We start from the raw sequence: 16,648 nt of genomic DNA, 5'->3' as shown, positions 1-16,648 counted from the left end.
GTATCAGACGTTGTGATACCCTGCATAGTTGTGTCTCTTCTAGAGGTGGAATGAAACCATGACTTGCCTCCTATTCCACATGCAATCTTTAGGCTTGAATGGGCTAGCAGTCATACATTTGGAGATGTTTCCTCTGAATTAGTTATAAAAGGAACACTTTATGAACATGACCAATTAATGTCAAGTGCTTCAGCTTTGCATGAACAGCAAGCCACAACCTGTGGGATTTGTGTATGCTCAGACATAATTTATGTCAGCTCAACAGCAATTCCCTGTGCATGCCATATTAGGAATGCTGAGTGAAGATTGTATGGTGGGGACAGCAGTGTAATCATCTGCACTCCTTCCACAACCTACATTAATTAGATTCTCTAAATTCTCTAAATGTTATGGCTGCCAACCTCCAGTGGGGTCTGGAAATATCCCAGAAATACAGCTGATCTTCAGACAACAAAGATCAGTTTCCCTGGAGGAAATAGCTTGTTTAGAGGGAGACAACTCTATGGAATTGTACCCTGCTGAGGTCCCTCCCCTGCCCCAAACCCCACCTTCCCCCACTCCCCATCCTCAAATCTCTAGGAATTTCCCAATTTGGAATGGACAAATCTATCTCTGAGTGTAAGACCATTACAGAAGTCCAGTCCTCATTATCTTTACACTTCAAAAAAATTGGAAAGTGTTGTTGTGTACTGCTTCTTTAAAAGGTTAACCCAGGTTTCAGTGCAAGCAGGAGAGTAGGAGGGATACAATTTCACTTTCATGGTAGGAATTTGTAGGAGCATTAGGCCTAAACAAACATTTCAGAAGCAGGCCAGGACAATCCTGGGCTAGTGGACAAGAAGCAGTTTTTAATCAAGTATTGTTGTATTTCTTTTTGTCAGGCCAAGTTTTCTGCCCTGAAATTTCAGTATGAAAAAGTAAATCATTAAGTTAAGGAAACTTGGTGTTATTTGTAGCTCCACTATGCAATAGGATGAACACATGAGTTGGCCTGCCACACAATAAGTCGCTCTCACATAGAGCTGGTATACACTGCAATTTGTATCTGCTTAGTGGATAAATCATCAATGCCAACCGCATAAAGGAGGCTTCACCCTATTATCATATGTTACGCTGGAGTGGCATTGTTACTGTATCTGTCCTTCGTATCAAATAAATGTCTGCCAAGTGCAGCAGTATTATCTTTCTTTATTGCCTCGTCATGGAAAAAGTAATAAAACGATTGAAGAAATAAACAGTCAGCCATGGCCAGGGGCTACTCAGCAGAACAGAGACATTACCTATGTTAACAAATGATACAAGCAAGAGAATAGTCCTTCTGTATGGGTAAAAAATGATTGTGGAAAAGATCATTTCTGCACAAGGAAAATATTACCAAAGTGTGCTATTATTGTCAGCCTTTTGGTTCATAGATAGATGAGGCAATTCCATTACCTTCTCTTGTCATCTTTGGGTTTGATGAATATTTTTACCAAGGAAACAAGGCAAATACACATGTATGGCCTTTAAATATACACATCTCAGTTTAGGTTTTGGAATCTCATGCTATATTAGGGTTGCCAGGTCCCTAAACCCTCCCACTGGGGGCGGGACCTGGCATTTACCTCGTGCCGGAAGTAACGTCATGCCAGCCACGGGAGCATTCTCACACTCCATGTGAGGCTGACTCAGCCCATTTGGTCCCCAAATCACCCCCAAATGAAATGGTGCAAGTGACATTGCAGGTGGTGCAATGACATCACTTCTGGGGGGTGACATCGTCATGCCTCTCAGGACCCCATTTGGGCCCCAAATCACCCCAAACTAAGTGCAGGAACACTTTTGCGGCTGGCGCAATGATGCCACTTCTGGGGATGATGTCATCATGCTCCCTGGGAGCACACATGCGGCATGCGTTCCTGGGTTGCCTGCTGGTGGTGGGCAACCTCCAGGAGTTTGCTACCTCCTGCTGACGACGGGTGGGTTGGCAGGCAAGGAGGCAAACCCCTGGGAGTTTGCCTGCCACTGGAGGGCACCAGGGAACTCTATGCTATATATATACACACAGATATGGGCTGGAATGATATTCCCCATAAATGAATGGCAACATTGGTAGGCTGGTCTTACTGATTAAGAAAGCTAGAAAGAGAGAAATGCTCTTGATTCTTCTTTACGCAGTTTCCTCCTGAAATCCAACAATGCTTTTCTTTCCCTCTTTTTGGGAATTTGGAGTCATTTTTTAATCAATTGCATTTTTTTAATCAAAGAGAAATTTAAATAGAGGGGCAGGATGGGAAGTTCTGCAAATTTCAGAAGTTGCCTCTTATTCTCTTTTTTTCTTTTTGAAGAGAAATCAGGGCACCCTTTTCTAACTTTAGCCCTTGAAGTTGTTTTATGTTTTACATCCTGGGAAGATGCTCTAGCAGGAAAAGAGGAAGGCTTTGGAAGACAGACATTGTCTGCCTCTGAGCATCAGCAGAGTGAAATTCTGACATTTACCAAAAACTTCTTCCTGTCTCTCCTTTATTTGAATTTATCTTTGATCAAAAAGGAATTGATTAGAAAATGATTCCAAAAGGATTGTTGGATTTCAGGGAGAAACTAGATGAAGAAGAATTAAGAGAATTTCACTTAACAACCCTATTCCTCTTTGAATTTCTCTTTGAAACAGACTCCAAATTGCATAGAACAGAGGAAAGGAAATGGATTGGTGGATTTCAGTAAGAAATTAGATAAAGAAAAATGAAGAGATTTCTGTTGACAGTGCTACAATACAATAAACATGGAGAAACATCATTTATTTTCAGCTTATTCCATTGGGCCATATGTGATACTTAATTATTAATGTTAATCATGAATTCCCTTGAGCTATTAATAATGCCAACAAGTACATCACATATTACTTCAGTTCCAGTTCTGCTTTGAAATTCAAGATGTGTGTGTATGGGAATGGCATGACCAAATCACATTGTCCTCTTATTTGCTGGTAACTGACAGAGCTGGCCAATACTGGTACTTCATTCTCCTTTTTGTATTGGTAGATTTTCTTTAAGAAGAGGAACAGATACCAATGTTAACTTTCTGAAGAATGTCATTAAAAGTATATAACATCTGTAGGACTTGGGGATTGAACTTGTAACACCAAAAATGTCTATCCTTTGGAATATCTACTGATCACCTAACATTTTCATGGAAGATACTCCATCACACCTACGTGAGTTTCACACTGTCCCTACTCATCACAATGATTCATTTGAGTTTATGTTTGTTTCAAGTGACATAAAAACTAACAGCAAAGTAAGGTGAAATATGTATGAACCATCAATATGGTTAAATTTGCTTCATTTACAGCAAAGGGTGTGAGATCAACAGGATGTTTCTTCTTAATGTTCTGAATATTATGACTGTATTTCTGCTTGAAAGTCAATACATTCACATTTTTGGTAAGGAGTGTGATGTTGATACTAGACAATGAGATGGCTGAATGAAGGGGATGCCCATTGAAATACTAAGCAGAGACATACCCTTCAAAGCCCACCGACTTCAATGGACAGGAGAGTATGAGGCTTACCTGCCAATGAGAAACATACAGAAAAGCCCAGAAGCAATTTCCAGGAAGTTAATAGTATCTGCCAGTATTTAGTGGTCAGATTTCTGTGATAATTGGGAGCACATCTTTGAAAATTATCAAGGAAACATCACCAATTCTGCATAACATTGAAAGATTCACAGAAAGACTTGAATTCAGGCAAAATGGTTAATACTCTTGGATTCCAGAGCAATCTTAATGTAAGTTACATCATTCCAAGTCTGTTGAAGTCAATGGAATTAGAAGGGTATACAACTGCTTAGTATAGCACTAAAGATTGCCTAAAATCTGTGGGTTGGATCCAAAGAATTTTGTACCCAAAATAGTCTCTATGAACCAATAGAATAGAGGCTTTGGACCTTTAAAAAATCTTTCCAAGGGATATGTGAAGTTTGTATGTTGGCTGAAAAAAATGGAGTTGGTTTTTCTTTCCAGCACCCTCCTTTAGAGCACTACATGTTTGCTGTTGAAACACTATCAGTTACATTTCATGGCACTGCATAACTAGGTGGCCTTTTGGAAGATGTGCAGCCCTAGATTAAATTGCTCTAATCAAAATGTCTCAAGTAGTTCTTCATAGGAATAAGTCTCAAATTTCATCTTGCACATGGTAAGGTGAAATCCAGGACTGTACAGAACCTACATATGTGCACACAAACACACACTCTGTAAAAGAGAAATGTAGTTAATCTTTATGCTGCTCTGGTTTTCCTTGAAAATCCTTAGGTATATCATCCTGGGAGGAACATTCAAATTCACTCTGAATTTGACATCAAGCAAATTTCTGTGATGGCAATTCAAGACAGCAAATTCAGTGCAAGTGATGGGTTAGTTCCTACAGTAACCTTGGATGAGTGACATCTCTTACTCCATCCTATCTCACAAGGGAGCTGTGAAAATAAAATGGCATGTTGAGCTTTTTCAACGATGGGCAAGAAACAAGTGTAACAATATCCATACCTGTGTATAATTTTTTTCTCTGTGATGTTTGACAAGATGTGTATGTAATGGGTTGCATTTTCTATCCATCATGTTTTGCTATATGTCAACGTGTGTGTGTGTGTGTGTGTGTGTGTGTGTGTGAAGTGCTGTCAATTCACAGCTGACTCATGGTGATCCTGTAGGGTTTTCAAGGCAAGAGATGAACAGAGGCGGTTTGCCATTGCCTGCCTCTGTGTAGCGACCCTAGTCTTCCTTGGGGCCCTCCCATCCAATACTAAGGCGTGGTAACTCTGCTTAGCTAGAAGGGTTAAACTGGGAAAAATATAATTTGGGTTGATTTTAAGATGCAATAACTACAAAAATTTCTCTTTTCAGTTCTCAGGGGAATATGATAAAGGATACGCCATGGAAAATGAAACATCTGTGACTGAGTTCATTATACTGGGCTTCTCAAAACTCCCAGAAATGAAGTTTTTATTGTTTCTGGTGTTTTTTTGTCTGTATTTCTTTACAATACTTGGTAACATTATTATTGTTGTCACCATCAGTTTTGATTCTAGCCTAGAGACTCCCATGTATTTTTTTCTAAGGAATTTGTCTTTCTTGGAGTTATGCTTCACCTCGGTCACCATACCCAACATGCTTGTAAATCTCCGTTTGGCAGAAAGCAAAATCTCTTTTGTTGGGTGTGCAACACAGCTCTATTTCTTTTTACTGTTTGGTGTCACTGAATGCTTTCTTCTTTCTGTCATGTCATACGACCGCTATGTGGCCATCTGTATCCCATTGCGATACACAGCCATCATGGACAAGAAAACTTGTCTCCAGCTGTCTGTGGTGTCTTGGGTTGCTGGATTCTTGGTGGCAGCAGGACACACCACCTTCATTTTTAATCTCCCATTTTGTGGACCCAACATAATTAATCATTTCTTCTGTGAGATTCAGCCATTGCTTGTGCTGATTTGCGGAAACACTTACTGGAATGAAGTCCAAGTCATTGCAGTGGCTGGTGTTGTACTGATGCTGCCCTTCATTTTTATCCTGGTGTCTTACTTCCATATCATCACAACCATCTTGAAGATGAGATCGGCCAAAAGTAGGCACAAGACCTTCTCCACTTGTTCTTCTCACCTCATTGTAGTCACCCTGTTTTATGGCACAGCCCTCTTCATGTACACACGGCCTAAGTCCAGTTATTCTTTGGGCACTGACAAGTGGTTGTCTCTGTTCTATTCCGTCATCACACCAATACTGAACCCCATAATATATAGTCTCAGGAACAAAGAGGTAAAAGGGGCAATGTGGAAACTGTGTTCTAAAATCTTTCTTACGCCAAAGGTTTAACAGCAATCCAATTTATAAGGAGAGTCTCTTTTGCCTGCACAACTCCTCTGCTCTGACATTTCTGCATATACTTTAGGAATGAGTGCAATCTTGGGCTGTGAAATGGGAGGAATTCATAGTGGTTCCTACCATTATAGTGAACAGGGAAGTGGTGGTATACACAATTATTATGTGCATATTCAAATACATTTATGGCTCTGCTGCATCAGGGTAAATGGTATCTTCATTTCTAATCATATTATTTAATTCTCCGTTAATATTTTACTGCTGGCTTTACCCGCGTATACTGTTTTGCTATGATTGGAATTGTGAGATGTTACTAACAGAAGCCCTAAGCTGCATCTGCGCCAGGGCCTGTAAACATAGGAGATCATTTCCATTTATTGGCAACTATATTCATGAATAATGTTCCCCATCTAAAAAATAAGATGTCAAAATACCTTGGTATTAATTCTGCTATAGTGTACATTAGAGACATGAAGAGGAGTGAATGGTTCCTACCCATCTTTCCAATCAATCACACCTAATTCCCCTCCTCACTTCAGCCCTTGATTATACATGGCTTTGGACCATTGCACACATAGCCTTTTTAGTGCCACCCCAGATTTCCATCAGCAGAAAATTTGCTTGAACCCAGCCTGGAATTTTTTCCTTTGATTTTTGATCTCTGCTTTTAATCTCACAAAAAGGATTAATAAAACTTTCATATCATATTTCCAACTATGCTGGTTTTGATTTCTGTATTTCAAAATGGGGGAGGATACCAAGCAAAATATGCATGATGAAAATGATGAAGTACTCATGAAAGCATGCATGTCTTTTCAGTTCTCCCCTCTTCCATGGGATCCTCCATCCCAGACCTCAGGCAGGTCGATCCCTGACCTACAGACATACACAGTTATCACTTGCAGAACACAACAGACACAGGATGGTATGGATTTGGGGTGTTTTTCCTTTCTTTCCCAAAATCCTAAAGTTGGGTCTATTTGTTAAGGCTTTTCTTTTTCCAGAAATGAAGCACAGAGATGAAAAGTGCTAATCCTATTCCTATCCCCCTCTGTGCCTTACCTTGATGTATTCTGCCCCTCCCCGCCCCCTCCCCCAGCAATATTCTTCTGTTATGGCTGGTTTCTTGTATTGTAGGCTGGTTTGGGAAAAGTAGGCTTCTAAAAGCTAGGTTAGGGGATAAGATTCCTGTCAGTCTCTCTCTCCCCACATTGTCCCGCATACCTCCCACCATTCCTGGTACTGAAAACACACAACAAGGCACCAGAGTAAGTTGTATCAGAAGGTTTCTGAACACTTTTAGGTGTTCAGAATCAGACTGTTTCCCGCATTTACAAATTTTTGTTTTACTTATTTGTATTTACTTCATTTATACCCCAACTTTCTCCCCAATGGGGACCCACAGTGGCTTCTCCTTCATTTACCCTCCCAACTATCACATGAGGTAGATTAGTCTGAGAGTGTGTGACTGGCTCAAGGTCACCCATCAAGCTTCCATGGCAGAATGAGGATTTAAACTTGGTTCTCCCAAATTCTAGTCTGAGGGCCAAGCTACACATGATGAATGACACTTGAACGGCAAGTGTATTTCTCCCTGTTCACTTGCCCTCCACTCAATCCACTTGCCGTTCAAGTGTCATTCGTCATGTGTAGCTTGGCCCTGACACTCCAACCACTGTAACACACTGGTTCTCCTTAGGATAGTTTGTGTTGGATCTTGAGTAGAAGAAGTTTGGCAACAAATCCTGGTTATGTGTTTATTACTATTGCAAAAGTAAATGGACAAGGACCAATTATGCTAAAACATGTTTAAGCCTCTGTCATCCATTTCTACACATTTAATTTGGTACAATTAATACAAAATCCCAGATTTTCAAACCATTCAGAATGATTTGCTATTCTATTTCCCCTCCCCCCAAATTCACATAGAAAATAAGCAGTCCACTTTCTATACTGTTCTTGCATGGCATATGACTTAAATTTGTTAACAAAAATAATAAAAGGCAATTATTCAATTTCACATCTCAAAATTAAGCTCATTTATGCTAAGGTATCATCAGCCAGATATATTTATACCATGGTCCAAGAGTGTCATCAATGTTAAAAAGTAACCAGTTTGGACTCCATGATAGCTCTAAAGTCATGGAAATCTCTTCCCTAGGAGGCTCACCGGTGCTAGATTTCTGTGGTCCTTTCTTATATGCCCAGGGTAATGTCCATCATGGGGTCAGAAAGGAATTTTCTTCCAGGCCAGATTTGCCAGGGATCATGATGGTTTTTGTCTTCCTCTAGGCATACAGAAGGGGTCACTGGGGGAGGGGAGGGGAGGAAGGGAGATAGCTGTGAAGTTCCTGTATTGTGCAGGGATTGGGACCAGATGACCCTTGGGGTCCCTTCCAGCTCTATGTTACTATGTTCCAACTATGTTAGTCTTGGTAGATTGCCAAGACTGCTTTTAGGAATCCTAAGCAGCTTAGCTCAGAATCCTACTCACATCTATTCAATGGAACTTAAACCCAGGACAGTGTTTGTAGGATTGTACTGTTAATTAGCTTCTGACACCTGTTTAACTGAAAATATTTTGGGTTGGCTCCAGAGACAGCTTTTTTGCTTTCTCTTTTCTCATTTCTCTTAACTACAGCTCTCATCTCATATTATTTTTGTTCATACAGGACCTATGCAACATAGCCCTTTTGAGTAGAGAAAGGGGACACCTCCCTTTTTCAGCAGCAGAAAAGTTGCTTGAATGCAACCTTTTGTTTATTTTATTACTGGTTCTCCTACACTGAGCAAAGGTTTTTAGATGCAAATGAGGAGGGATTTTAGTTGTTTTTTTACCTTTGATGACAATAATTAATTTTAGGACGGAAACCACTCCGATGGTCCCTCAAGAGCAAAAAAAAAAAAAAAAAGGAGGGGGTTGTAAATGAATTTATAAACTTAATGTGCAGAAAGTCCACAGTCTACATAAATATATAAGAAGAGAGCCAGTTTGGTATAGGGGTTAGGAGCAGCAGGACTCTAATTTAGAGAACCGGGTTTGATTCCCCACTCCTCTACTTGAAGCCAGCTGGATGACCTTAACCACAGGCTTCTCAGAGCTCTCTCAGCCCCACCCACCTCACAGGGTGATTGTTGTAGGGATAATAATGACATACTTTGTGTTTTTTTAAAAATATATATTTTTATTGTTTTTCACATATACCTAAGAAGAACATGAGACAATTATCATTATGCTTGCCTATATTCATTATTTAGTTCTTCACCTCCTATGTTTCATCCTACTACATCTTTGACTGTGAATTCTATTGTATCATATACTATTACCCTTAATATTACTTTACATTTAGTCATTATACTTATTTGTCATCCATTTGTAGAAGGAATCCTATGGTGCAGAAAAGTCTTCTTCCATTTGTCCTTTCATTAACGAAGTTATTTTTTTCCATTTCCACAGTTTACATTACTTTCACTAACTCTTCTTGTTGTGGAATTCCTTGTTGTTTCCAGTACGTCACTAATAAAATTCTAGCCGCCGTTACTATGTGAATTATCAAATGTTTTTGTTCCTTGCTCATATCTGGCATACAATTTAATTAAAAAGTTTCTGGTTTGAGAGGAATTGATATCTGCAAAATAGTTTGTATTAGTTTGTGAACCATTATCCAGTATCTATGCACCTCTTTACAGGACCACCACATATGAAAAAACATCCCTGTACATTTTTTACATTTCCAACACTTATTTGACATATTTTTAAACATTTTAGCCAATCTATCTGGTGTTAGATACCATCTGTGAAACATCTTATATAAGTTTTCTTCAAATGTAGCAGATTTCATTATTTTAATATTCACTTTCCATATCTTATTCCACTGTGCAAGGTCAATATTATTCCCTAGATTCTGTACCTGTTTTACATTTCTCCACCCCTTCATTTTCTTTCATTTGCATTAGGAAGATATACATTCTCTTAATCAATTTTTCATCTGAATCACATAGCAGTTTTTCAAAGTCTTTTTGTTCTAGATAGAATTCGGCCCACCTGGATGGCAGCACTGCAGCTTGGACAGGGGCCGTGTTTGCAGCCCTGGAAGAAGGAAAGGCAGTTGGGCATTTCTTAGGCATCCAAGGGCTTTGCTAGATGGGCGGAGCCAAAGACATATTTGCCTGCTCTGCCCTTCTCCAGCACACAGTTGTCTTTGTTGCTCGGCCTGAGCAGAGCATACTTCAAGCTGAGTTCCTCTGAAGCTGGTTGTATCAAAGGCCCTCAGGGCTAGGCAGCAGTAGCTGCATTGGAGAAGCTGTGCTATTCCCCGGCTTGCTACCTTCAACTCCAGGAGGAGAGCCAGGGCCCAGCGCCGGGCTCAGGGGTTTGGCAAAGATGTTTTATTTTATTTTATTTTTCTCTTTCTTATTTTCATTTGGGGCTTGTTGTCTATCAGTCAGGAGGGCTAAAGCAGGGTTAGGCCCAGCCCCTGTAGGCCTTCGGCCTACTAGCCCCCCCTTCCCCCCCCCCACTCTGTTGGCAGGGAGTTCTTCCAGTAGCAGCAGCAATAGGCTTTGCTGCAGGCCACAGGGGTGAATTGCAGCTATCTGAGAGGGGGGGGGATTGCTTCATATACTGTTGCCATGGGCTTAACAGGGTAGATGCTGGTGGCCTCCCCTCCCGGTCTGGGGTTTTTCCCTCCCCACCACCCAGTTTACACCTTGGGGGCTTGGGGTAGGGTCATGCAGATAGGATGGCAGGCCTTCCGGCCTTAGCAGGCCTTGTTACTTGAGGGAGGCTAGAACTGGTAGTTTGGGCTGGTAGCCATCTTTTATTAGGGCTACTACAGAGGTGTGGTTATCAGTGTCCATTATGTGATGCTGCAGCAGCCATCTTTGTTTAGGGCATCTTATTGAGCAGCAGCCATTTTGTGGGTCACCCCATAGGTGGCCATTTCACTTTACCGGGTTTAACCATGCCACCTAAGAAAGGCCAAAGAAAGACCAAAAGCACACGGCCAGCAAAGAGGTAAGCCCCTGAAAGTACTGTGCCAGTGCTGTCCTCCTCTGATAGGAGGAGTCCTTTAGTAGTAGAGTTGCCAACTCCAGGTGGTGGCTGGAGATCTCCCGGAATTGTAACTGATCTCCCAGCTGCTGTGCTCACTTTCCCTGGGGAGAATGGCTGCTTTGGAGGGTGAACTCTGTGGCATCGTTCCCTGCTGAGGTCTCTCCCCACCTAGGGCCACACCCTCTCCCCCCTCCCCCCCAAAGTTTCCAGGAATTGCATAATTTGAAGCTGGCAACCCTATCTAGTAGACATGATATACTGGATTGCATTGCAGCCCATGTACAGTCCAAAAGGGTCTCGAGGCCAGGATCAGGTCTGTCCAAGAGGCTGGAATCAGCTCTGTCTTCTGTGGGAAGTGTTAACAAGATTTTCTGCTCTAGCAGGACCTTCTGCCATAGGCGAGCATGAGGAGACGGTCATGCCAAAGGTGGAATGTGCAGTGATTGACCCAGATGCTTGCTGTGGAGCCAGCAGAAGGAGGATGTATGCTGGATGAATTTCAGAAGTGAAAGTGGTGAGGTCATAGCCCTGGTGGCAGATGGTACTGACGCGTATGTGGCTTCAGATCATCCATGCTGGCCTGTAGAGGCCTGCCCTAGAGTGTGATGATAAACACACTCAAAGAGTGGGCATATGCATGGCTGTGGGCCCCTGGGTTCAGCCTCTGTTCCTACACCTTTGGTGCTTTACAGTCAGGCAGATCCCAGGCTAGCATGTCTCAGGGCCTGAGCTAGTCAGGACAGTGGTCTTCATGGCCACAGCCATGAAGCAGGCAAGTTGCTGGTCCACACACATGGTCGGCTTTAGTCACTGTGACAATGAGTCAAGGGATTGGCATTAATGGGCTCAATGGTTTCCTTGCTGCCCTCCCCTTTTTGTTCGGTGGTGCTGGCTGCAAATTCCAGGCACCAGGATCCCCTTTATTTGCTAGTGGGTTTCACATGGATGTTGGATTCCTGTTCAGGGTCCTGGTACAAAATAGCAAGGGAGTGTGCTGAGAGCAGGGCGCTGCCCCCCCCTTTGTTTTTTGGATGCCCCTATTTTTCCGCATATAGGTCCTTTGGCCAGCAGTCAAAGTGGCTTGGTGATGTGGGGTCTGCAATTAAATGGCGAAATGTGATATTGGGCCTGCCGTTCACTCACCATCTCAAAGATTTTATGTTATTGGGTTTCCCTTAGGGCAATATCATACGGGTAATCTTACAGTCAAGGCTCTTCTAAGGGAGTGCTCTGTCTTTTAGTGGCCTTTGAGCACTCCAGCTCTGCAGGTTCTGGCCATTGCGAGGGTTAATTTTGCCTATAGAGTTATGGCACCTGCTAGAGAGTTTCTTGGGACCCTTACTTGAGGCCATAGGTTCTTTATCACATGCTTAAGTTTTGTAGGGGTATCAGGGAAGATTTGGCAGTGTCGGATGAGTTAAGTTGTCCAACTGCTTTAATGGGATTGCTTTTTTGAAGGGGGACCTGCTCTTAGAGGCAGAATTTTCAGGTTAGCTCTGATGTTTCTTGGTCTCTAAATCTTAGTGATGGTGTTTTGTGGTGAGGGAGTTTGTCTGCCACGCTGTCACTTTTGGTGTGACAATTCAAGGGGCAGTCCATGTTCTCATGTCACCCCCCCCAAAGAGTTATGGAGACCATTTATGCTTCAGTGCTGCAGTTTAGGTGGCAAGGGGGGGGGGGTCACCTGGGTGACCTCAGGGTCATGGCATGCCCATTTACTATTGGCTTACACAGACTTGCTGCTCTCCAGCCGGTAGTGAGTTTAATGACTCATGGGGAGCTGTGGTCCTTCACCTAACATCGTCTCAGAGGGCATGCCCCCTTTCCCTACAGGCTCATGCAGGCTTGCACCACCCAGGCACGTAGTGGCCTGATGCCTAGAGGGTAGGTGCGGTCCTTCGCCTCACATCCTGGTCATTCACCTGGGGTGATGACCGTGGCTCACTTACATTACAGACTCATGGAGGCTTGCACCACCCAGGAAAGTAGTGGCTTGATGTTCCAAGAGGAGGTGTGGACCTCTGCCTCACATCCCTGTCATTCACCGGGGGGGGGGGATGATCTAGGCTCACAGAGCATAGCCCTCTCCTTGCCTCACATCCTGGTTATTCCCCAGGGGGATGATGACTTCGGCTCACAGGACATGGCCCTTTCCTTTTAGGTCATACCGGCTTGCACTCCCCAGGCAAGTAGTGGCCTAATGCTTTGAGGAGAGGTGCGGTCTTCGGCCTCACGTACTGGTCATTCGCCTGGAGGGTGTTGACCTTGACTTTCAGGGCATGGCTCTTTCCTTACAGGCTCACACAGGCTTGCACCGCCCAGGCAAGTAGTGGCCTGATGCTTTGAGGGGAGGTGCGGACTTCCGCCTCACGTACTGGTCATTCGCCTGGAGGGTGTTGACCTTGAATTACAGGGCTCGGCTCTTTCCTTACAGGCTCACACAGGCTTGCACCGCCCAGGCAAGTAGTGGCCTGATGCTTTGAGGGGAGGTGCGGCCTTCCGCCTCACGTACTGGTCATTCGCCTGGAGGGTGTTGACCTTGACTTTCAGGGCATGGCTCTTTCCTTACAGGCTCACACAGGCTTGCACCGCCCAGGCAAGTAGTGGCCTGATGCTTTGAGGGGAGGTGCGGACTTCCGCCTCATGTACTGGTCATTCGCCTGAAGGGTGTTGACCTTGAATTACAGGGCATGGCTCTTTCCTTACAGGCTCACACAGGCTTGCACCGCCCAGGCAAGTAGTGGCCTGATGCTTTGAGGGGAGGTGCGGACTTCCGCCTCACGTACTGGTCATTCGCCTGGAGGGTGTTGACCTTGAATTACAGGGCATGGCTCTTTCCTTACAGGCTCACAGGCTTGCACTGCCCAGGCAAGTAGTGGCCTGATGACTGGAGGGGAGGTGCGGACCTCCGCCTCACATGTTGGTCATTCGCCGCGTGGTGTTGACCTTGTCTCGCAGGGCATGGCCCTTTCCTTACAGGCTCACACAGGCTTGCAGCGCCCAGGCAAGTAGTGGCCTGATGACTGGAGGGGAGGTGCGGACCTCTGTCTCACATGTTGGTCATTCGCCGCGTGGTGTTGACCTTGTCTTGCAGGGCATGGCCCTTTCCTTACAGGCTCACACAGGCTTGCAGCGCCCAGGCAAGTAGTGGCCTGATGACTGGAGGGGAGGTGCGGACCTCTGCCTCACATGTTGGTCATTCGCCGCGTGGTGTTGACCTTGTCTCGCAGGGCATGGCCCTTTCCTTACAGGCTCACACAGGCTTGCAGCGCCCAGGCAAGTAGTGGCCTGATGCTTTGAGGGGAGGTGCGGACTTCCGCCTCACGTACTGGTCATTCTCCTGGAGGGTGTTGACCTTGAATTACAGGGCACGGTCCTTTCCTTACAGGCTCACACAGGCTTGCACCGCCCAGGCAAGTAGTGGCCTGATGCTTTGAGGGGAGGTGCAGACTTCTGCCTCACGTACTGGTCATTAACCTGGAGGGTGTTGACCTTGAATTACAGGGCTTGGCCCTTTCCTTACAGGCTCACACAGGCTTGCACCGCCCGGGCAAGTAGTGGCCTGATGCTTTGAGGGGAGGTGCAATCCTCCGCCTCCTGTTATGATCATTCACCTGGATGGGAATGACTTTGGCTCAAGGGTGCGGGCCGGTGACCCCCTTTGGCACATTCCCACTAGGTGGGAATTGGGGTCTGTCTTGAGCAGTTGGTGAGGCTGTACGGCTGCCAGCTGTGAGGGCAGACTGCCTGGTGGGGACCCTGGACAAGGCCACCCCCAGGCTCCACGGCTGTGGGGGTTGGAGCTTTTCAGGGAGAACCACTTGCCTGGCTGCCGGGTCCCAGCCATCCATAGGATGGAACACCCCCGGGGCAGTGGGGGTTCGCCCAGACAGGTCAAGGCGGAGGTCCTGTGGGACCCCAGGGCTTGACCTGTACCGCAGTTAGAACCCTTGCCGCAATTACAGGTTTATTGTTAAGGTTGAGTTAATAAAGTGGCCCTTATTTATACCCACTGAATTCACCAACCTCTATGAGGTGATGGGGTCTACCTATCGGTTACTGGCTGTGACATATTCCTGGATGATTTACGGCAAGGGCTCAGGTTGGCCATAAGCCACCTGTGGGGTGCAAGGGCCTAAGCAGAGGCTTGGCCCTAGCGGTGGCAGGTTAGGATGGGAAAATGAGCGGGCCGGTGACCCCCTTGGCACATCCCCATTGGTGGGGAATTGGGGTCTGTCAGGAGCGACTGGTGTGGCTCCACGGCAGCCAGTTGCGAGGGCAGACTGCCACGTGGCTCCCCTGTACAAGTAAGGCCCTTCTGCTGTATGGCAAGGTGCTGCAGGCTTGGAGGGGAAACATTTGCCTGGCCGGTCGGGTCACAGCCATGCGTTGTATGGCTCACCCCCGCGGCAGTGGGGGCTCGCCCAGACAGGTCAAGGCGGAGGTCATGGGTGACCCCAGGGCTTGACCTGTACCGCTAGTTAGTTAGATCCCTTGCCGTATTGACAGCTTATGTTAAAATAAATAAAGTGGCCCAATTTTATACCCAAGCTTTGTGTCTGCCTTTTATTTCGACTAGGGGGGCAATTCGGCCCACCTGGATGGCAGCACTGCAGCTTGGACAGGGGCCGTGTTTGCAGCCCTGGAAGAAGGAAAGGCAGTTGGGCATTTCTTAGGCATCCAAGGGCTTTGCTAGATGGGCGGAGCCAAAGACATATTTGCCTGCTCTGCCCTTCTCCAGCACACAGTTGTCTTTGTTGCTCGACCCACCCACCCTCCCTATAGCAGTGCAGGATTAGCCGGTTGCTGTTTATCAGGGCCAGGTAGGAATTTTTTCTCCTCTTCCAATTGGCATAAGGAGAGGTGTTTTTTGCCTACCTTGTACTGCAGGATGGAGTCCTAGTAATTGGTTTGGTGGAGCTGTAAATATTTTGGCCACTGGCAGGTTAGGATGGGAAAATGAGCGGGCCGGTGACCCCCTTGGCACATCCCCATTGGTGGGGAATTGGGGTCTGTCAGGAGCGACTGGTGTGGCTCCACGGCAGCCAGTTGCGAGGGCAGACTGCCACGTGGCTCCCCTGTACAAGTAAGGCCCTTCTGCTGTATGGCAAGGTGCTGCAGGCTTGGAGGGGAAACATTTGCCTGGCCGGTCGGGTCACAGCCATGCGTTGTATGGCTCACCCCCGCGGCAGTGGGGGCTCGCCCAGACAGGTCAAGGCGGAGGTCATGGGTGACCCCAGGGCTTGACCTGTACCGCTAGTTAGTTAGATCCCTTGCCGTATTGACAGCTTATGTTAAAATAAATAAAGTGGCCCAATTTTATACCCAAGCTTTGTGTCTGCCTTTTATTTCGACTAGGGGGGCAAACCTCCCATTTTTTTGTCTTTATTATATCTGGACTCAATCTGTACTCTTGACCACCAGTACAAATTAATATCTTGATTTTGCAATTCCTATTTCATTTTTAATATTCCTTTATCATCTAACAATTCTTTATATCTAATAATGTTATTTGCAGAACATACATTTGGTTGTGTGAATGCCTCTAATGGGGAGACCCATTGTGGGGTCTTCACATATATTTGCGGTAAAATTCTTTCCCATATTGTTATGAGGGATTTCCTTATCAGGTGATTTTTAAAGTATTTATGCCCCGCTGCCTTCCCATACCACATAAATACAAATAATAACATACTTTGTAAACTGCTGTGAGTGGGCGTTAAGTTGTCCTG

General features: G+C 45.2%; 1 protein-coding gene across 1 annotated transcript; it reads left to right on the top strand.

Moving 5' to 3' along the window:
• Positions 1-447: 447 nt before the first annotated feature.
• On the top strand, positions 448-5,854 carry LOC129338623 (olfactory receptor 10C1-like). The gene is made up of 2 exons (XM_054993002.1): positions 448-460; positions 4,908-5,854. The coding sequence occupies exon 2, from the start codon at positions 4,916-4,918 to the stop codon at positions 5,852-5,854; it is 939 nt and encodes a 312-aa protein (XP_054848977.1). The 5' UTR covers positions 448-460; positions 4,908-4,915.
• Positions 5,855-16,648: the final 10,794 nt, after the last annotated feature.

Source organism: Eublepharis macularius, chromosome 12 (genome assembly GCF_028583425.1).
Source record: "Eublepharis macularius isolate TG4126 chromosome 12, MPM_Emac_v1.0, whole genome shotgun sequence".
Lineage (NCBI taxonomy): Eukaryota > Metazoa > Chordata > Lepidosauria > Squamata > Eublepharidae > Eublepharis > Eublepharis macularius.
The sequence above is the reverse complement of the archived record's forward strand: the minus strand, read 5'-3'. Positions and strand labels throughout refer to the sequence as shown.